The sequence below is a fragment of the Anomaloglossus baeobatrachus genome, chromosome 11, assembly GCF_048569485.1.
Source record: "Anomaloglossus baeobatrachus isolate aAnoBae1 chromosome 11, aAnoBae1.hap1, whole genome shotgun sequence".
Lineage (NCBI taxonomy): Eukaryota > Metazoa > Chordata > Amphibia > Anura > Aromobatidae > Anomaloglossus > Anomaloglossus baeobatrachus.
This window is the reverse complement of record NC_134363.1, coordinates 97,937,880-97,959,799: the sequence shown is the minus strand read 5'-3', so window position 1 is coordinate 97,959,799 and position 21,920 is coordinate 97,937,880. Positions and strand designations below refer to the sequence as shown.

Genomic DNA, 21,920 nt, shown 5'->3' with positions numbered 1-21,920 from the left:
TGTGATCTGTGTGTGTGTGTGTGATCTGTGTGTGTGTGTGTGATCTGTGTGTGTGTGTGATCTGTGTGTGTGTGTGATCTGTGTGTGTGTGTGATCTGTGTGTGTGTGTGATCTGTGTGTGTGTGTGTGATCTGTGTGTGTGTGTGATCTGTGTGTGATCTGTGTGTGTGTGTGATCTGTGTGTGTGTGTGATCTGTGTGTGTGTGTGATCTGTGTGTGTGTGATCTGTGTGTGTGTGTGATCTGTGTGTGTGTGTGATCTGTGTGTGTGTGTGATCTGTGTGTGTGTGTGATCTGTGTGTGTGTGATCTGTGTGTGTGTGTGTGATCTGTGTTTACCCTCTGCTCAGCTTCCTCTTTCTGTCACAATGACATCACTTCCCTGCAAAATGCAGGGCAGTGATGAACATTGTCCTGAAAAACGTGAAAACGCGGGAATAACGCAGGAAAAAGCAATGAAACTCACATAATTTGCTACCTGCGTTATTCCCTGCAGTATTTCATGATTACATTAGTCAATGGAGTGAATAACTGTTAGCTGCAGAAAAGTGACATGCTCATTTTTTTTCTCAAGAAAATCTACAGAAAGAATTTTCTTGAAAAAAGTGTGCGCACAGCTAATTTGTTTTCCATAGGTTTTGCTGGGGAATGTCTGCAGAAAGGTTACAACCATTTTCTCAAATTTCTGCCGCAAAAAGCGGGTAAAACGCACAGGGCCTTAGTCGGATTTCCCTGGCTTATGTCGGACCTGCATGGTTTTTTTTTTCCAGTTTGGGGGTTTTGGTTGTTTTTTAAATAGAATGATGAATCAGGGAAAGTGGGGGGATGGTTATTTAAACTATTTATTTTTACTTACTGGGATAGCAATGGGGTTGTCTGACAGATGCCTCCATTACTAACACTGTGATGCCAGCTGACACTACACAGCTGAAATCAACCCCAAAAGCCATTACTTTGGCCTCAGCTCTTCCCAATTGAGTTGCAGTGGCAAAGTTCCAAAATTAGCTCTGCTGTGATGCGCCATATCTGGGGTAGCTGTGGGTTCGTATTTTTAGGCTACATGTGCACGCTGCGTTTTTGTCACTTTTTTGGTGCAGTTTTGTTGTCAGAACTTTCTGACATTTGACTTCCCAGCAAAGTCTGAGAAGTCAGATTTGCTATGTGCTTGTCAGCGTTTTTTTGTCTAAAGTTTGTTCATGTTCATTCTTCTAGCCTTTTCGTCAACATTTGTCACAAAAAACGCATTCTGTCAATTTGGTGCATTTTTCATGCGTTTTTGGTGCATTTTGTCATAAGAAATGCATCAATAGTGCATCAAAAACACCTACATTACAAGCGTTTTTTTACAGGCTCTGACAAGGTGCAGTTTTGGTTGCAGTTTGTGTGCAGAAAAAACTGCAGCGTCTGCATGGATTTGTTTTGGTTTGTGTGCGCGGGTGTGTGTATGTGTGCGGGTATATTTCGGTTTGTGTATGTGTGCGGGTATGTTTCGGTTTGTGTATGTGTGCGGGTATGTTTCGGTTTGTGTATGTGTGCGGGTAGGTTTCGGTTTGTGTATGTGTGCGGGTGTGTTTCGGTTTGTGTATGTGTGCGGGTAGGTTTCGGTTTGTGTATGTGTGCGGGTAGGTTTCGGTTTGTGTATGTGTGCGGGTGTGTTTCGGTATGTGTGCGGGTGTGTTTCGGTATGTGTGCGGGGGGTGTTTCGGTATGTGTGCGGGGGGTGTTTCGGTATGTGTGCGGGGGGTGTTTCGGTATGTGTGCGGGGGGTGTTTCGGTATGTGCGGGGGGTGTTTCGGTATGTGTGCAGGGGTGTTTCGGTATGTGTGCGGGGGTGTTTCGGTATGTGTGCGGGGGTGTTTCGGTATGTGTGCGGGGGTGTTTCGGTATGTGTGCGGGGGTGTTTGGGTATGTGTGCGGGGGTGTTTGGGTATGTGTGCGGGGGTGTTTCGGGTATGTGTGCGGGGGTGTTTCGGGTATGTGTGCGGGGGTGTTTCGGGTATGTGTGCGGGGGTGTTTCGGGTATGTGTGCGGGGGTGTTTCGGGTATGTGTGCGGGGGTGTTTCGGGTATGTGTGCGGGGGTGTTTCGGGTATGTGTGCGGGGGTGTTTCGGGTATGTGTGCGGGGGTGTTTCGGGTATGTGTGCGGGTTTGCGTGCGCGCGGGGGTGTTTGTTTGCGTGCGTGGGTTTGCGTGCGCGCGCATAGGCGTTTGTGTGCGTGGGTTTGCGCGCGTGCGGGGGCGTGGGTTTGCGCGCGGGTTGGGGCGGGGGTGGGTTGGTGCGCGCGCGCTGGATGTAAAATTGCTCCAAGGTGTGAAGTATGAGAGTCTCATAAAGGCAGAACTAAGCTAGTCCAAACAAGCGAACAGACCTAGGGGTAAAATCAAATGACCACACATAACCATTATAAGATATTTAAAACACCTGCAGCTAGACATGGGTGAGCCCTAAATGCTCGGGTGCTCAGAACTACAGCAGGTCAGATGCTCTAAAAGTGCTCAATGTGAGTAACAAGTATAATGGAAGTTAATTATTGGGCAGTTTGACTCTCCGCCCACATACCGCCAGCCATAAACATGGGGCGGGTTTGTTTTTTCCATGCACTACACCCAAAAACATTATTTCAACCCCAGTGACTGTAGACAGAGAAAAAAAACTTTTTTTTTATGAAAAATAACCTTGACTATATTTAAAAGCTAAAGAAACCAAACACAAGCTCTTTATATAGTGAGTGATAGGGAAAAAGTAATTACTTTTAATAGTTATAGTATACAAAATATCTAGGTAGGAGATAAGCTCACCCTAGTGGCCCCTGAGTATATCCCTACCTAGCAATGACGCCCTAGGGTTGTGGCACCCCCATTCACCGACTGGAAACCCCAACAATCCCTAAGTCACACCCTGCACTAAACAGTGCACACATCAAAATGAAAAATATCCTCTAAGGATAGAAAAACACAGTTCCACCAATATGCCATATACATCATTGTTTTTAGTTATCTGGCAAAGAGATTCAAAAATTGAGTTCCCCAAAAGGTTGACCCAATGCATTTCCCGTAGTAGGGTATACAGGGTTTATCGGGGACATATCAAAGTAAAGGTCTGGGGTGGTGGATCTCACATCCCAGTAACCAGCAGGATCAGTATGCTTAAGGGAAATACCCCAGTGAGAGCCAGTCAGACTACGAATGGCTCTCCCTGGGGGGGCTGCACACTTCATGCAGTGAGCCTGTGTTGATGACACATCCCAGCATCCCAATGTTCGATCGAGTACCGATCAGTGGCTCGCTTAACACTACCTGTTAACTAATGCAGGAGAATTATATGAATGTGCTCTAGGGACTCCCTTGGGGCATTTAACACACATATTGACATGGAGGTCAAGTAGGTTATCTCTGTAGCAGTCACTGCGGGCTTAAAATGCATACAAAAATGCAATCATTTTTATACCTGTACATTTTTATAGCGTTTTAGACTAGCTTCATTGTAGTTAATGGTGAAAAAATGATTAACTGACATGCTGCAGATTATTTTATGCACCAGATCTGCAAGTCACAAATAAGCAATGTGTGTAGGAGACTTTAGGATTCTCATAGACTTTGCTGGCATCAGGAATCCCTTCAGGTTTAGTGACGAATCTTCACTGAAAAATGTATCAAACTCAATAGCGCAACATGTGAACACAACCTTACTGTCAAACCTTGTTTTTTGTTTTGTTTTTTTGCAGAGGGAACTCCATATTCAGGGGGTATTTTCAGAATGAAGTTAATCTTGGGCAAAGATTTTCCAGCCGCCCCTCCGAAAGGATACTTCCTTACCAAAATATTTCACCCCAATGTTAGCAACAATGGAGAAATCTGTGTAAATGTTTTAAAGAAAGACTGGAAAGCAGAGCTTGGCATTAGACATGTGTTACTGGTAAGAACAAATTTTCGTCTACCAAGAGTGATTTTTGTCAGGATTAGACAGGTTTGCTTTCTAATGAGAATGTAATTACAACTGTAATGTGTTTTATTAGTTAGATTATATCTTATAAGTAAAAATATAGTTGATTACTTCCCAACGGAATGTTCATATTCAGATATAAAGTTTATAAACTGTCATCTGGAGACATATTTTCTTAATCCATTTACTGACATGACACACGGGCACGTCATATATTGGTTTCCTTACATTAATGCGGGCTCACAGACCAAGCACGTAATTTTCCGACATGATGGCTGATTTAATCATTCATTATATGCCTTTATCAGCTGTGGGGTGGAAGGGGAAGGGACTCTGCACTGGGCAATTTTTTTTTTTTTCTTTTTTTCCTCCTCCTTCCAAGAGCCATAACTTTTTTTTTTTTTCGTCAACACAGCCATATGACTGCTTGTTTTTTGCGGGATGAGTTGTACTTTTTTGAACACCATTCACTCTGCTCCATATTGTACTTGAAAATGGGAAAAAAATAAGTGGTGAATTTGGAAAAAAAAGTGCAATTGCACACTTTACTTTAGAGTTTATGTAAAGTGTTCACAATATGGTGAAACTGGCCTCTCAATATGATTCAGGTCAGTACAAGTTCATAGATAGCATACATGTATAGTTTAAATTATCTAAGTGGTGAAAAAATTTCAGACACTTGCAAACCTAAATTGGCTTTTGTCACCATTTTCAGAGACTCAGCGTTCTCATTTTTTGGGATCTGGGGCTCACTGATGGCTTATTTTTTTTGCAACTTGAGCTTCTTGAATCAATTTTTCCATGAATGATCTTTTGATTTCCTGCTATGGCATCTTAGTGCAGTATTGCAGCGACAAAATAAACCCAAAAACTTTGGTGTTTGGTAGACAGTGTAGTAAAAAAAACTCCAATCAATTTTATATTTTGATTGGGCATTTCTGAACTCTGCTATACCAAATTAGCTTTTGTATGCGCATATATATATATATATATATATATATATATATATATATATATATATATATATATATATATATATATATATATATATATATATAGATGTATATATAGAGAGAGAGAGAGCGATGTGTGTGTGTGTGTGTGTATATATAATATATATATATATATATATATATATATATATATATATATATATATATATATATATATATAAATTTTATTTTACAAAAATTACCTTTTTTTATTGACTTTACTAGTCCCTCTAGGGGACTTTGTGCCTGGAGTTTCTGATCGCTGCTCCTGATCAGAGGTGTGCTGCAGTACCGCTGTGATCAGCAGAAATGCTTAAGGCCCCTTGCCTGTCATTACGATATTTCCGTGAAAGCCAGGGTTTAGCTGACATTTATAGATAGGGACTTTGATCAGACGATCAGTTTCCATCCCCCTAAGGAGACTATTAGATACTGTTACGTTTTTTAAAAAATGAAAGCTCAAATCACTCTCCTTTTTTCCCCCATTAAGAATAAAACAATAAAAATACACATTTGGTATTGCATTTGTGAAAGTTTGATCTATCAATACATAAAATTAATAAAAATTAATGAGATTAAAAAATGGCAGAATGACCATTGCAATAAAACTACATAAGAGGTGACCAAAACATTATATGTACCCCTAAATGGTATCAGTAAAAACATTTGGGAGCAAAAAATAAGCCCTCACATCGCCCCAGAACCCGAAAATTGAAAATATTCGACAATGGCGACACAAGCAAAACATTTTTTTTCCAAACTTGCCAACAATTTTCACCACCTAAATAAGAACTATACTTGGTGGTCTGCATAATCACTCTGACCTGGAGAATCAGTATTGTGAGCATGGTAAATAAAAGCCCCAAATAAACAATTGTGAAATTACTTATTTGCAGTTTTAATGCAATTGGAATTTATTCCTGCTTTCCAGCTTATCATATAGTACAATGAATTGTCATTAAAAGTAGAACTTCTACCGCAGAAAACGAGCCTCACAAGGCTGAGGATGGAAAATTAAAAGTAATTGCTCTTGGAATAAGATGAAAAAAAACAAATAGCCTTATGAAGGGGTTAAAGTAATTTTCATTAAAATTACATGAAAATAAACTTCATATTGTGAAAAATCTGCTTTTCTCTCCTCCTGTACTGATCATTTAATTTCAATTAGTCAAATCTGTTTTCAGTGAAGACAATATTGTCCTTGTCATGTTGCTGACACAAGGTGCAGGCTCTCACATCTGTCCCCCTGCTGCGTTTTAGCTTCTGTATTTAGCAGAAATGGACCCTTGTGCAATTATACTGAACAAAACTTCCATGACATTTGGGGTTTTCACGGTGCTGTAGGTTTGGTTTAGTAGAACAATGTGTGCTAACCTCGCTGCAGCCCTATCACTAAAGTGGGAGTTCTGATGTGTATTCATTCATCTTTTCTAACTCTTCTGCCAGCCAGGCCAAATTTTTAAAGTTTGCAAAGCAGAGTTACCAAATACTTGCAAACCAACCCCAGCAGGTTTCAAGGTGAGGATTCAAAGTGTTTTCTCTAGACAACTCATGTAAAACACTTTTGTTGCAAAACCTGCCAAGTTGTGAAAAAAAATTGCGACTAATAATGCAGATGATTGATCTTGATGTACCAGTTATTTTTCTTACAATTCTGTTTTTTTTTCTGTTTTTTCTTTGTTCTCCCCCCAAGACCATAAAGTGTTTAATGATTCATCCGAACCCTGAATCAGCGCTGAATGAAGAGGCTGGTCGTCTTTTACTGGAGAACTATGAAGAATACGCATCCCGTGCAAGACTAATGACAGAAATTCATGCCCAGAGCTCATCTTTAAGGGGCAAAGATGTCACAGACCCCTGCTCGTCAGCATCGATGGCAGTGGCTGTTGGGGACGGGCCCATGGCGAAGAAACATGCTGGAGACCGTGACAAGAAACTGGCAGCAAAAAAGAAAACAGACAAAAAGCGGGCTTTGAGGCGACTTTAGGTGGAAGTCTCGGTAGGGTTGAGGTGGAGTGAACTTTTAGACCAGGTAGGGAGGGACCGTGCAAGACGTTTTAGGGGATGTAATAAATCCATATTGTTTTTTTCCCCCTTTTTTTTTTTTTCTTTTTTAAAGCCTGCTTTTGTTAGTTTTTTCCAATCTAAGTTATTTAAATTATACGTCTATTAAAATACATTTTTTCATAAAGAGATCGAATTTGATTTGAAATCTTTTATTTTGAGCATTCCATATGAACCGAGATTTTGGTTAATGAGGGGATGGGCACATTTTGTTTGCCATGTTAAAATGGTTAATTTTCATAAACTAAGTTATTTTCCATTTTATGGTTGGGAAACTAATTTTCTTCAGCGCTCTATTGGGAGACCCAGACGATTGGGGTATAGCTACTGCCCTCTGGAGGCCACACAAAGCACTACATTAAAAGTGCAAGGCCCCTCCCCCTCTGGCTATACCCCCCCGTGGTATCACGGGTTCTCCAGTTTTAGCTTTGTGTGCGAAGGAGGTCAGACATTCCATGCATAGCTCCACAGATTTTAGTCAGCAGTAGCTGCTGACTGTTTCGGATGGAAGAAAAGAGGACACATATAGTGTCCCCAGCATGCTCCCTTCTCACCCCTGGATGGTGTTGTAAGGTTGAGGTACCTATTGCTGGTACAGGGCTGGAGCCTCACATGCTGTTTTCCTTCCACATCCCCTGGTAGGGCTCTGTGGAAGTGGGATCCTGCCGGCCTCTCAGCTCTGATGCCGGGCTCCATCCACAGACCCATTAGAACCTGATGGAGACGGAGCAGGAGTACGATCAGGGACAGGCCCTGCATCATACAGGTACTCTGTGTCCCCGGCAGGCACAGACACACTCCGGGCTGGCTGGGTGTTGTAGTGCGCCGGGGACCGCAACGTGGAGTTGGTGTCCCTACAGATTACTGGGGGATTGTTTGTGTTTGGGAACGCAGCGCCGACCCCCTCTGGACCGGGCGGCGCTGCTGTGACTTGTGGTGCGCCGGGGATCCGCCGTCCGCGCTTTTACGGCGGCGGCGGTTATAAATTTAGTCCCCGGCTTTTTGGGCCTAGGACGCCGGCAGCTCCGTTTCGTTCCCGCCCCCACCCTGTCATTCAGGGTAGGGGAGAGACGCTGTTCGCTAGCAGCGACGAGGGCTGGAGCCTGATTTACATGCTCCAGCCCTCACACTTGGCACAGAGGGAAGCAGGCTTCCCGCTCTTGGCCAGGAACGCCCAGGGCCCGCCCCCCTTCCTCTCTCGAGACGCCGGCAGCCATTACATGCATGCCTGGCTGGAGGAAGGACGCAAGGCTCTGGGAGACCTGGACTAGGGGCTATCTGGCGACCACACACCCGCTTTTTAAGCGGGCGGTAAGCGATTTTTCTGTGCTGGTCCCTCTAGTGCCTCACTGTGTATCAGTGTACTGGGTACAGATATATAGTTATTGTATTACTTGCACTGTGAGGTGCGCTTCTGGCTGCATATCCCAGATCGCTCTGTGGAAGCAGCAACATGTCATCCTCAAAACGCAAGGCGGCCAAGGCAAAAAGGGCTGTGTATACTGCGTGTGCTGCATGTGGGGCTAATCTACCAGCAGGCTCCGATGACCCCCATTGTGTGCAATGCTCCGACCCGGTGCTGCTTCGCCAGCCGGAGTCAGGAGAGGTAGCGACCCAGGCTGAGACGCTTGTAAGTTCTGCCCCGGTGACAGGGACAGACTTTGCAGTTTTTGCAGATAATATGTCTGTATCTATGGCAAAAATCCTTGAGACCTTGCAATCTATGCATGGGGCTCAGTCTCTGGGCACGGCGAGGCCTCTGTCCTCAGGTCCCCCTTACTTGGAATGTATCCAGCCCACAGGGGGGTCCCCGGCTTCACAGGCCGAGGATTATGACTCAGATGATGGCCCCAGCCACCCTAAGCGAGCTCGCTGGGAAAGACCCTCGACGTCTTCACACTGCTCAGGGTCTCAGCGCAATCAGTCTCCCTGTGATGTGTCTGATGAGAGTGATCAGGAATCCACTCCTGGAACCCCTCTCAACCTGGATACCCCGGATGGGGATGCCATGGTAAACGACCTTATCTCAGCCATCAATAGGCTGTTGGATATTTCTCCCCCAGCCCCTTCAGCAGAAGAGGCGGCTGCGGAGCAGGAAAAGTTTCGTTTCCTTTATCCCAAGCGTAAATTGAGTGCTTTGTTAGATCACTCTGACTTCAGAGAATCAATCCAGAAGCACGACGCTCACCCAGAAAGGCGTTTCTCTAAACGATCTAAAGATACGCGTTTCCCTTTCCCCCCTGAGGTGGTCAAGCGCTGGACACAGTGTCCAAAGGTAGACCCCCCGATTTCCAAACTTGCAGCTAGATCCATAGTTGCAGTGGAGGATGGCGCTTCACTTAAAGATGCCAATGACAGACAGATGGACCTTTGGTTAAAATCTGTCTATGAAGCTATAGGCGCGTCGTTTGCTCCGGCATTCGCAGCCGTATGGGCACTCCAGGCTATTTCAGCTGGCTTAGCAAAAGTGGATGCTATCATGCATCCAGCAGTGCCGCAAGTGGCGCACCTTACCACGCAGATGTCGGCGTTTGCGTCTTACGCTATCAATGCGGTCCTAGAATCTACCAGTCGCACCTCAATGGCGTCCGCCAATTCGGTAGTTTTGCGCAGAGCCTTGTGGTTAAAGGACTGGAAAGCAGATGCTGGTTCCAAAAAATGTTTAACCAGTTTGCCTTTGTCTAGAGATAGACTGTTTGGCGAGCCATTGGCTGACATCATTAAGCAGTCCAAGGGTAAAGACTCCTCTTTACCACAACCCAGAACATCCAAACCTCAGCAGAAAAAGTGGCAGCAGAGGTTTCAGTCCTTTCGAGGTTCGGGCAAGACACCATTTACCTCGTCCAAAGGGACTCAGAGGACGCAAAGAAACTCAGATTCGTGGCGGACTCACACACGCCCCAAGAAAGCAAATGGAGGTACCGCTTCCAAAGCGGCTACCTCATGACTTCCAGCCCCCCCCCCCCTCCGCATCGCCGGTCGGGGGCAGGCTCTCCCGCTTTTCCGGCATTTGGATGTCACAGGTCAAAGACCGGTGGGTGACGGACATTTTGTCTCGCGGGTACAGAATCGAGTTCAATTCTCGTTCTCCAGCTCGGTTCTTCAGAACCTCCCCACATCCAGACCGAGCAGATGCTCTGCTGCAGGCGGTGGATTCCCTAAAAGCGGAAGGAGTGGTTATCCCAGTCCCTCCTCAGGAACAAGGGCAAGGGTTTTACTCCAATCTCTTTGTGGTTCCAAAAAAGGACGGCTCGTTCCGTCCTGTTCTGGACCTAAAACGGCTCAACAAACATGTGCACGCCAGGAGGTTCCGGATGGAAACCCTCCGCTCTGTCATTGCCTCAATGTCCAGAGGAGACTTCCTTGCCTCAATAGACATCAAAGATGCTTATCTCCACGTGCCAATTGCTACAGAACATCAACGTTTTCTACGTTTTGTGATAGGAGACGACCATTTTCAGTTCGTAGCTCTTCCATTTGGTCTGGCGACAGCCCCACGGGTCTTCACCAAGGTCATGGCGGCGGTGGTAGCAGTCTTGCACTCTCAGGGACACTCGGTGATCCCTTACCTAGACGACTTATTGGTCAAAGCTCCCTCTCAGGAGGCATGTCAGCACAGCCTGAATGCTACGCTGGAGACTCTACAGTCTTTCGGATGGATCATCAACTTTCCAAAGTCGATCCTATCACCGACTCAGTCACTAACGTATCTTGGCATGGAGTTTCATACTCTAGCAGCGATAGTGAAGCTTCCGCTGGACAAGCAGCGGTCACTACAGACAGGGGTGCAATCTCTTCTGCAGGGCCAGTTGCATCCCTTGCGGCGCCTCATGCATTTCCTAGGGAAGATGGTGGCAGCCATGGAAGCAGTTCCCTTTGCGCAGTTTCATCTGCGCCCACTTCAATGGGACATTCTCCGCCAATGGGACGGGAAGTCAACGTCCCTGGACAGGAAAGTCTCGCTTTCCCAGACGGCCAAGGACTCTCTACAATGGTGGCTCCTTCCCACCTCATTATCTCAGGGAAGATCCTTCCTGCCCCCATCCTGGGCAGTAGTTACGACAGATGCGAGTCTGTCGGGGTGGGGAGCAGTGTTTCTCCACCACAGGGCTCAGGGGACGTGGACTCCGCAGGAGTCCACCCTTCAGATCAATGTTCTGGAAATCAGAGCAGTGTATCTTGCCCTACTGGCCTTCCAGCAGTGGCTGGAAGGAAAGCAGATCCGAATCCAATCGGACAACTCCACAGCGGTGGCATACATCAACCACCAAGGAGGGACGCGCAGTCGGCAAGCCTTCCAAGAAGTCCGGCGCATTCTAATGTGGGTGGAGGACAGAGCATCCACCATATCCGCGGTTCACATCCCAGGCGTAGAAAACTGGGAAGCAGACTTCCTCAGTCGCCAGGGCATGGACGCAGGGGAATGGTCCCTTCACCCGGACGTGTTTCAGGAAATCTGTCGCCGCTGGGGAGTGCCGGACGTCGACCTAATGGCATCCCGGCACAACAACAAGGTCCCGGCATTCATGGCGAGGTCGCGCGATCACAGAGCTCTGGCGGCAGACGCCTTGGTTCAAGATTGGTCGCAGTTTCAGCTCCCTTACGTGTTTCCGCCTCTGGCGCTCTTGCCCAGAGTGCTACGCAAGATCAGATCCGAGTGCAGCCGCATCATACTCGTCGCTCCAAACTGGCCGAGGAGGTCGTGGTATCCGGATCTGTGGCATCTCACGATCGGTCGACCGTGGTCACTGCCAGACCGACCAGACTTACTGTCCCAAGGGCCGTTTTTCCATCAGAATTCTGCGGCCCTGAACCTGACTGTGTGGCCATTGAGTCCTGGATCCTAGCATCTGCAGGATTATCTCAAGGAGTGATTGCCACAATGAGACAAGCTAGAAAGTCGAATTCTGCTAAGATCTACCACAGAACGTGGAAGATTTTCTTATCCTGGTGCTCGGCCCAGGGAGTGTCTCCCTGGCCATTTGCATTACCCAAGTTTCTTTCTTTCCTGCAATCGGGGTTAGAAAAGGGCTTGTCGCTCAGCTCCCTTAAAGGGCAAGTTTCGGCACTATCCGTGTTTTTTCAGAAGCGTCTAGCACGTCTTCCTAAGGTGCGCACGTTCCTGCAGGGGGTCTGTCATATTGTGCCCCCGTACAAGCGACCGTTAGATCCATGGGATCTGAACAGGGTACTAGTTGCTCTCCAGAAGCCGCCCTTCGAGCCTCTGAAGGAAGTTTCCTTTTCTCGGCTGTCGCAGAAAGTGGCGTTTCTTGTTGCCATCACATCGCTTCGGCGAGTGTCTGAGCTGGCAGCTCTGTCATCCAAGGCTCCCTTCCTGGTGTTCCACCAGGACAAGGTTGTGCTGCGCCCCATTCCGGAGTTTCTTCCTAAGGTCGTATCCTCTTTTCATCTTAATCAGGATATTTCCTTGCCTTCTTTTTGCCCTCATCCGGTTCACCGGTATGAAAAGGACTTACGTTTGCTAGATCTGGTGAGAGCACTCAGAATCTACATTTCCCGCACGGCGCCCATACGCCGTTCCGATGCACTTTTTGTCCTTGTCGCTGGTCCGCGCAAGGGGTTGCAGGCTTCTAAAGCCACCCTGGCTCGATGGATCAAAGAACCAATTCTTGAAGCCTACCGTTCTGCGGGGCTTCCGGTTCCTTCAGGGCTAAAAGCCCACTCAACCAGAGCCGTGGGTGCGTCCTGGGCATTACGTCACCAGGCTTCGGCTCAACAGGTGTGCCAGGCAGCTACCTGGTCCAGTCTGCACACTTTCACCAAGCATTATCAGGTGCATACCTATGCTTCGGCGGATGCCAGCTTAGGTAGAAGAGTCCTGCAGGCGGCAGTGACACCCCCATAGGGGAGGGCTGTTTTGCAGCTCTAACATGAGGTATTTATTTACCCACCCAGGGACAGCTTTTGGACGTCCCAATCGTCTGGGTCTCCCAATAGAGCGCTGAAGAAGAAGGGAATTTTGTTACTTACCGTAAATTCCTTTTCTTCTAGCTCTTATTGGGAGACCCAGCACCCGCCCTGTTGTCCTTCGGGATGTTTTTTTGTTGTTTGCGGGTACACATGTTGTTCATGTTGAACGGTTTTTCAGTTCTCCGATGTTATTCGGAGTTAATTTGTTTAAACCAGTTATTGGCTTCCTCCTTCTTGCTTTGGCACTAAAACTGGAGAACCCGTGATACCACGGGGGGGTATAGCCAGAGGGGGAGGGGCCTTGCACTTTTAATGTAGTGCTTTGTGTGGCCTCCAGAGGGCAGTAGCTATACCCCAATCGTCTGGGTCTCCCAATAAGAGCTAGAAGAAAAGGAATTTACGGTAAGTAACAAAATTCCCTTCGTAGTGCTTCACCTACTTTAAATGAGCAGCTTTTGAGGTTTAAATGCAAAGCACAAAGACCTAAAACCTCCATAAAATAAAAAATCCTTGTAGAGTTGGTAGCAAATGTAAAATGCCTGCATCAGCAGCCTTACTGACCTATATCATACAGAATACCAAAAATGATAAAGGCCCTAACAGAAAACTGGGTCTCCTAAGCATTAAAGGGAACCTTTCACCGGATGTTTATAATACTCCCTTAACGGTTGGTGCGGAGCAGACCGGTTGGATGGGAGTCTCCAGGTCAGCGCCTCCTCTTTCAGCCATCTTTGTCCTCCTTGCTAGTGTGGATGACATGTTCTGTCATCTACACTAGCAGCCAGTGAGGTCCCGCACAGGTTCAGGGCAGATCAAAGTGCACCTGCGAAGGACCTCAATGCCTGCTTGTGTGTATCTGTAGCAGATAATGAATTCAACAAAAAAAAATCTGTGGGTTAAATAGAAAATGGCAGCTTTTTTTTTTTTTTTCCTTTACTTTCATTTGTATAGTGTTCAGTGATAAAAGAATTGACAAGTTTATTCAGCTGGTCAGTATGATTGTGGCGATATCAGAATTAAGTCTATTACTTTAGATGTTGATATTCTTAGAGATTGTGCACATGTTTTTATGCAAGTAAGCATAAATGCTTGTTTCCTAAATCTTATGCACATTTTTTTTCTTTACTGAATTTAACCCTTTCGCGCCAGAGCCTTTTTTCATTTGACTGGGCCATTTTTTTTCATTTCTGACAGTGTCATTTTGAGGTTATAACTCTGGAATGCTTCAATGGATCCTGGCGATTCTGAGATTTCTTTTGTGACATATTGTACTTGGGGATATTGGTAAAATTAAGACGATATCATCATTTTGTTTTTGTGAAAAGATCGTACGTTTGGTGAAAATTTGTAAAATTTCGCAATTTTCAAACTTTTAATTTGTATCAACTTAAACCAGAAAGTTATGTCACACATTTCCCACATGTCTACTTTACATCAGCGCAATTTTTGAAAGTGTTTTTTTTGTTTTTTTACTTAGAAAGCTACAAGGTTTTATCAGCAATTTCTCACTTTTAGAAACAAAATTTACAAAGCCCTTTTTCTCGGTATCTCATGTGAAGTGACTTTAAAAGGCCTAGGTGACAAATACCCCAACGTGACACCATTCTAAAAACTTTACCTCTCAAAACCGTATCCAAGAAGTTTAATAACCCTTTAGCGGCTTCACAGGAGCTAAAGCAATGTGAGGAAAAATGAAAATTTCACTTTCCCACAAATGTTACTTAAGGCTCAAATTTTGCATTTTCACAAGGGTAACAGGGAAAAATGCACCATAGACTTGTTGTGCAATTTCCTGAGTGTGCCAATATCTCACATGTGGTGGAAATCTGTTTGGGCGCAAGAAAGGAGCGCCATTTTATTTTTGAAAGCAAAATCCGCTGCCATAATTTGCGATCAGCTTGTGTTTGGAGAGCCCTGATATGCTTTAACAGTGGAGCTCACCCACAACAGACCCCATTTTGGAAATTAGACCCCTCAAGAAATGTATCTAGATGTTTGATCACCTTGAACCCCAGTTGCTTCACAGAATTTCATAAGGTTAAGCCATGAAAATAAAAACATTTTGCCATAAAACTGTTGCTTCAACCAGATAGCGGGTTTTTTTTTCCCACATGGGTAACAGGAGAAAATGCACCATGCAATTTATTGTGCAATTTCTCCTGAGCACGCAGATACCTCACATCTGGTGGAAATCTACTGTTTGTGCGCACAGCAAGGCTCGAAAGCAAGGAGAGCCATTTGAATTTAAGCACAAAATTGTCTGTAATGACGCTATCTGGTTTGGAGACCCATGTGAGGTGTTTAGTGATGGGTGAACCTGAACTATATAAAGATCGGGGATCATACCGATCACGAGCTTTCCTGGGAATCTCGTGTTACAGATTGGGTCCAGGGGCTGTGAAAAAAAAAAAATCACATTAAAAAACATTATGATCATACTTACAGGTCCCGTGACTCGTCCTGCAGACCCGCCGTCTCCCGGCTGCTGCTTCTGCATCTGATCATTGCTGTGCCCCCGGTAAGCACTACAGCCTAAAGGACCTTGCATGACATCGTAAACATGTGACCAGTCTGTTGTGAATGTTGTACAGACGTTGGCTTAGTCTGGTCACATGACTATGAAGTCATCGAAGGTCCTGGAATCAGGAAGGTGGAATCATACCCTCACTGTCAGCCTGCTTCTTGATCTGTACAGAGTGATGTAGCAGAGCTGACAATGCTCTTTGCTCTCTGTAGAGACGCTTGTACACTATATAGTTGTATAAAAATAATTTAAAAAGACTTAGTGCTCTGCAGTATTTGATTCTCAGCGAAGATAAAGTGGACGGCTACTGGCTGCCACCCCCATCTGCCTGGTGTTACCTTGACTGGCGATCAAAATACAGGGAAGCCCATTCATTCTTAAAAACTAAAAACAATTTGTGGGCTCCTGCCGTATTTTGAAAGCCAGTAAGGTAAAGCCAGGCAGCTGGGGGCTGGGATTCTCCGCAGCCAGCCCTGGAAATGGCATATTGTTTCTTAGCGCCATTTCCAGGCGCTTTACCCGGCTTATCCTATGGCGGTGGCATGCTGGGTAATAAAGGGGTTAATACCAGCTTTTTATTCTCAGATGGTACTAAGCCTGAAATTCATGGTCACCATGAATTTCTAGTAAACAGTAAAAAATAGTAGTTTTCTTTGTCGCTCCATTGGGAGACCCAGACAATTGGGTGTATAGCTTCTGCCTCTGGAGGCCACACAAAGTATTACACTTTAAAAAGTGTTAACCCCTCCCCTCTGCCTATACACCCTCCCGTGGACCACGGGCTCCTCAGTTTTATGCTTTGTGTGGAAGGAGGCACACATCCACTCATAGAAAAAAAAATAAAAATTCTCATATAGTATGACGGATGGAAGAAAAGAGGTCCCCTATGGGGTCCCCGGCATGCTCCCTTCTCACCCCACTATGTCGGCGGTGTTGTTAAGGTTGAGGTACCCATTGCGGGTACAAAGGCTGGAGCCACATGCCGTCTCCTTCGCCATCCCTTATGCGGCTCTGGGAGAAGTGGGAGCCTCACCGGTCATTCACCTGCTGAGACCGTGCTCCATCCGCAGCCCCTGGTAGAACCTGCTGGACCGGAGCGTTTTCATCCCCAGGGACCAGGCCCTGCACCTTGAAGGTACTCTGTGTCCCCATGTGGGGACGGTACGGGGAGAGAGGTCGCCTTTCTCCCCAGTAGCGCCGTCCGTAGTTTTTTCATCGGACTTCCGCGCCGACCGTGCCTGCTTGTCGGGCACGGCCTTAAATTTAGTCCCCGGCTTCATCCGCGGCCTAGTCGCGAAAAATCCCGCCCCCGGGCCTGCCTGTCAGGGGTAAGGGCGGGATTACCGACAGAGGGCTGGAGCATCTTTGCATGTCTCCTCTCCCCTCTAATTGACCACTATGGGGCCTCCAGATTCCCGCCTTTGGCCGGCGCCGCCCATAGCTCCACTCCCCCCTTGAGAGCTCCGGCGGCCATGTTTGGCATTATGCCGGTGTATGCTGCAGCTGCACAGCTCTACAGCTCCGGGGGACCCACGACAAGGAATCTGGAGGACACCAGCGGTTGGTAAGCCGCACCGGTCACCTGGTGCTGGTTCCCCTAGGGTGCCGTGATATATATATATATTATATATATATATATATATATATATATATATATATATATATTATATTATATTATATTATATATTTTTATTCGGAACGGCTGTATAACCCTTTCCCATAAACCCTCAGTGGTCGCTCTCCTAAGGGACACTTATTGCTTACAGCATGTCGTCCACAAGGAGCAAAGCCCCTAAGGCACAGGTTTTTTTCGCAGCCTGTACCTCTTGTGGGGCTATGTTGCCTGCGGGATCCACCTAACCTCACTGCGATCAATGCTAGACTCCTGCCACGCTTGCTCAGCCGGAGCCTAGGGCACTTGTGGGCCCCTCGGCTCATGTAGATCCCCCTGCTCCTCCTGAGCAGGCTGCAGGGACAGAGTCACCGTCATTGGCCTCTTTCGCTGAGAAACTGTCACTTTCTCAATCCATTGCACAGTCTATGGACAAATGGTCATCTAAGCTCCTTGAGGCATTGCAGTCCAGACCGGGCTCTTCACAGGCACCGGCCCCTGTTAGTCTCCTCCAGGGCCTTCTCGGTCCGCGCCGCAGCGCGCTCCCAGGATAGCCCCTAGGTCCCAGGCGGAGGACTCCTGCCCGGATCGCAGTCCCAGACCGGCTAAGCGGCCTCGCTGGGACTCTTCCCCGGCCTCCTCACGCTGCTCTGGATCTCAGCTTGAGGACTCTCGGGATGACGAGGCGGACGTGGGAGCTCAGGGCTCTGACCCTGACTTTGCCCTCAACCTTGATACCCCTGAGGGGGACGCCTTAGTAAATGATCTTATTTCGTCCATCAACCAGGTGTTGGATCTCTCTCCCCCGCCTCCACCTGTAGAGGAGTCGGCTTCTCAGCAGGAGAAACACCAATTTCGATTCCCCAAACGTACGCGCAATACATTTTTTGATCACTCTAACTTCAGGGACGCTGTCGAGAAGCCCAGAGCGGTCCCGGACAAGCATTTTGCTAAAAGGCACTCTGACACGCGTTATCCCTTTCCACCTGAAGTCGTTAAGGGCTGGGCACACTCTCCCAAGGTGGATCCTCCAGTCTCTAGATTGGCTGCTAGGTCCGTTGTGTCTGTTGCCGATGGCTCATCCCTGAAGGATGCCACTGACAGACAGAGCTCTTGGTGAAGTCTATCTATGAGGCCACGGGCGCGTCTTTCGCCCCGGCCTTTGCGGCTGTTTGGGCTCTCCAAGCAATCTCTGCTTGTCTCACTGAGATTAATGCTGTCACACGTAATTCTGCTCCGCATGTTTCTTCCTTGACTTCTCAGGCATCAGCTTTTTCGTCCTACGCCATGAACGCCGTCCTGGACTCCACTAGCCGTACGGCTGTAGCATCTGCTAACTCCGTGGCAGTCCGCAGGGCCATGTGGCTGCGCGAATGGAAAGCAGACTCTGCTTCCAAAAGGTTCTTAACTGGTTTGCCTTTTTCTGGCGACCGTTTATTTGGCGAACGATTGGAGGAGATTATTAAGGAATCCTCGGGAAAGGACTCCTCCTTACCCCAGTCCAAACCTAAGAGACCTCAGCAGAGAAAAATCCAATCGAGGTTTCGGTCCTTTCGTCCCTCCGCCAAGCCCCAATCCTCTTCGTCCAACCGGCCGGAGAAAGGCCAGAGGAACTCCTATGCGTGGCGGTCCAAGTCACGCCCCCAAAAGGCCGCAGGAGGCACTGCCTCCAAGACTGCCTCCTCATGACTCTCGGCCTCACCTAGCCACATCCTCGGTCGGTGGCAGGCTCTCCCGCTTTGGCGACGCCTGGTGGCCACATGTTCAAGACCGATGGGTGAGACATTCTGTCTCATGGTTACCGGATAGAGTTCAGCTCCCGACCTACGGCTCGTTTCTTCAGAACCTCTCCACCCCCGCACAGGCCGACGCACTTTTTCAGGCAGTGGACGCTCTAAAGATCGAAGGAGTTGTGATTCCCGTTCCCCTTCAGGAACATGGTCGCGGATTTTACTCCAACTTGTTCGTGGTGCCAAAAAAGGACGGGTCATTCCGTCCCGTTCTGGACCTCAAGCTACTCAACAGACATGTGAGAACCAGACTGTTTCGGATGGAATCTCTCCGCTCGGTCATCGCCTCGATGTCACAAGGAGACTTCCTAGCATCGATCGACATCAAGGATGCTTATCTCCATGTGCCGATCGCACCCGAACATCAACGTTTCCTGCGTTTCGCCATCAGGGACGAACACCTCCAGTTCGTGGCATTGCCTTTCGGCCTGGCGACAGCCCCACGGGTTTTCACCAAAGTCATGGCATCCGTCGTGGCGGTCCTGCACTCTCAGGGCTACTCGGTGATCCCCTACTTAGACGATCTCCTAGTCAGGGCCCCTTCTCGGGTGGCGTGTCAACAAAGCCTTACCGTCGCTCTGGCGACTCTCCAGCAGTTCGGATGGATCATCAATTTCCCAAAATCCAAGTTGACACCGACCCAGTCACTGACTTACCTCGGGATGGAGTTTCATACCCAGCCAGCGTTAGTCAAGCTACCGCGGGACAAACTGCTTTCTCTGCAGGCGGGGGTGCAATCACTTCTTCGGAGTCAGTCACACCCCTTAAGGCGCCTCATGCACTTCCTGGGGAAGATGGTTGCAGCTATGGAGGCAGTGCCGTTCGCAATTCCATCTACGGCCACTCCAATGGGACATTCTTCGCAAATGGGACAAGAGTGCGGCTTCCCTCGACAAGAACATCTCTTTCCCTTGCAACCAAAACATCACTTCAGTGGTGGCTCCTACCCACATCTGTCTCTGGGAAAATCCGTCCTACCTCCAACCTGGGCCGTGGTCACCACGGACGCGAGCCTGTCAGGTTGGGGAGTGGTTTTTCTCCACCACAGGGCTCAAGGAACCTGGACTCCGATGGAATCGTCCCTTCAGATCAATATCCTGGAGATAAGGGCAGTATATCTAGCCCTATTTTCCCTCCAGCCACCGATGGAAAGCCGACAGATCCGAATCCAGTCTGACAACGCCACTGCCGTCGCCTACATCAACCACCAAGGCGGCACTCGCAGTCGTCAAGCCTTCCAGGAAGTCCGGCGGATTCTGCAGTGGGTGGAAGCCACAGGCTCCACCATCTCCGCAGTTCACATCCCGGGCGTAGAAAACTGGGAAGCAGATTTTCTCAGTCGTCAGGGCATGGACGCGGGGGAATGGTCTCTGCATCCAGACGTGTTTCGAGAGATCTGTCGCCGCTGGGGAACGCCGGACGTCGATCTCATGGCGTCACGACACAACAACAAGGTCCAGGCCTTCATGGCACGGTCTCAGGATCACAGAGCTCTGGCAGCGGACGCTTTAGTCCAGGATTGGTCGCAGTTTCGACTGCCTTATGTGTTTCCCCCTCTGGCGATGCTGCCCAGGGTACTACGCAAGATCAGGTCCAACTGCCGTCGCGCCATTCTCGTCGCTCCAGACTGGCCGAGGCGGTCGTGGTATCCGGATCTGTGGCATCTCACGGTGGGTCAACCGTGGGCACTTCCAGACCGCCCAGACTTGCTGTCACAAGGCCCGTTTTTCCATCTGAATTCTGTGGCCCTCAACCTGACTGTGTGGCCATTGAGTCCTGGCTCCTAGCGTCTTCAGGGTTATCTCAGGATGTCATTGCCACCATGAGACAAGCCAGGAAGCCAACGTCCGCCAAGATCTATTACAGGTCTTGGCAAATCTTCCTATCCTGGTGCGCTGATGACGGCTTTCCGCCATGGCCGTTTGCCTTACCCACATTCCTTTCATTCCTACAATCTGGAATGGACAAGGGTTTGTCCCTCGGCTCTCTCAAGGGCCAAGTATCTGCGCTCTCCGTGTTTTTCAAAAGCGTCTAGCCAGGCTTCCGCAGGTCCGCACGTTCCTGCAGGGGGTCTGCCACATGGTCCCACCTTACAAACGTCCGTTGGAACCTTGGGATCTTAACAGGGTCCTGACGGCTCTTCAAAAGCCGCCTTTTGAGCCGCTGCGGGATGTCTCTCTCTCCCGTCTTTCGCAGAAGGTGGCCTTCCTGGTGGCAGTCACATCACTTAGGAGAGTGTCTGAGCTTGCAGCGCTGTCATGCAAAGCCCCCTTCCTGGTTTTTCACCAGGATAAGGTGGTTCTGCGTCCTGTTCCGGAATTTCTCCCTAAGGTGGTATCCCCTTTTCATCTAAATCAGGATATCTCCTTGCCTTCCTTTTGCCCTAATCCAATTCACCAGTGTGAAAAGGATTTGCACTCTTTGGATCTAGTGAGAGCACTCCGGTTCTACGTGTCTCGCACGGCGCCCCTGCGCCGTTCAGATGCGCTCTTTGTCCTTGTCGCTGGCCAGCGTAAGGGCTCTCAGGCCTCCAAGTCAACCTTGGCTCGGTGGATCAAGGAACCGATTCTCGAGGCCTACCGTTCTTCTGGGCTTCCGCTCCCTTCAGGGCTGAAAGCCCATTCTACCCGAGCCGTAGGTGCGTCCTGGGCATTGCGGCACCGGGCGACGGCTCAGCAGGTGTGTCAGGCAGCTACGTGGTCTAGTCTGCACACTTTCACGAAGCACTAGCAAGTGCATACCTATGCTTCGGCAGATGCCAGTCTAGGTAGGCGTTCAGGCGGCGGTTGCCCACCTGTGAGAGGGGGCTGTTTTCGGCTTTTTATTGAGGTATTCTTTTACCCACCCAGGGACTGCTCTTGGACGTCCCAATTGTCTGGGTCTCCCAATGGAGCGACAAAGAAAAAGGGAATTTTGTTTACTTACCGTAAATTCCTTTTCTTCTAGCTCCTATTGGGAGACCCAGCACCCACCCCTGCGCCCTTTGGGCTGGTTGTTCTTTTGTGTACACATGTTGTTGATGTTGAATTGTTCTTTTGGTTCATGGTCTTCAGTTCTCCGAACATC

The 21,920-nt window shown here is 48.1% G+C and overlaps 1 protein-coding gene across 1 annotated transcript in view; it reads left to right on the top strand.

The window, feature by feature from the left end:
- The window catches only part of UBE2S (ubiquitin conjugating enzyme E2 S), a 58,613-nt gene extending 51,485 nt beyond the window's left edge, over positions 1–7,128 (top strand). Inside the window, exons 3-4 of the mRNA XM_075329440.1 lie at positions 3,724–3,914; positions 6,627–7,128. Of these exons, the coding sequence (XP_075185555.1) occupies positions 3,724–3,914; positions 6,627–6,920 (485 nt within the window). The 3' untranslated portion in view covers positions 6,921–7,128. The remainder of the gene's footprint in view (positions 1–3,723; positions 3,915–6,626) is intronic.
- Positions 7,129–21,920: the final 14,792 nt, after the last annotated feature.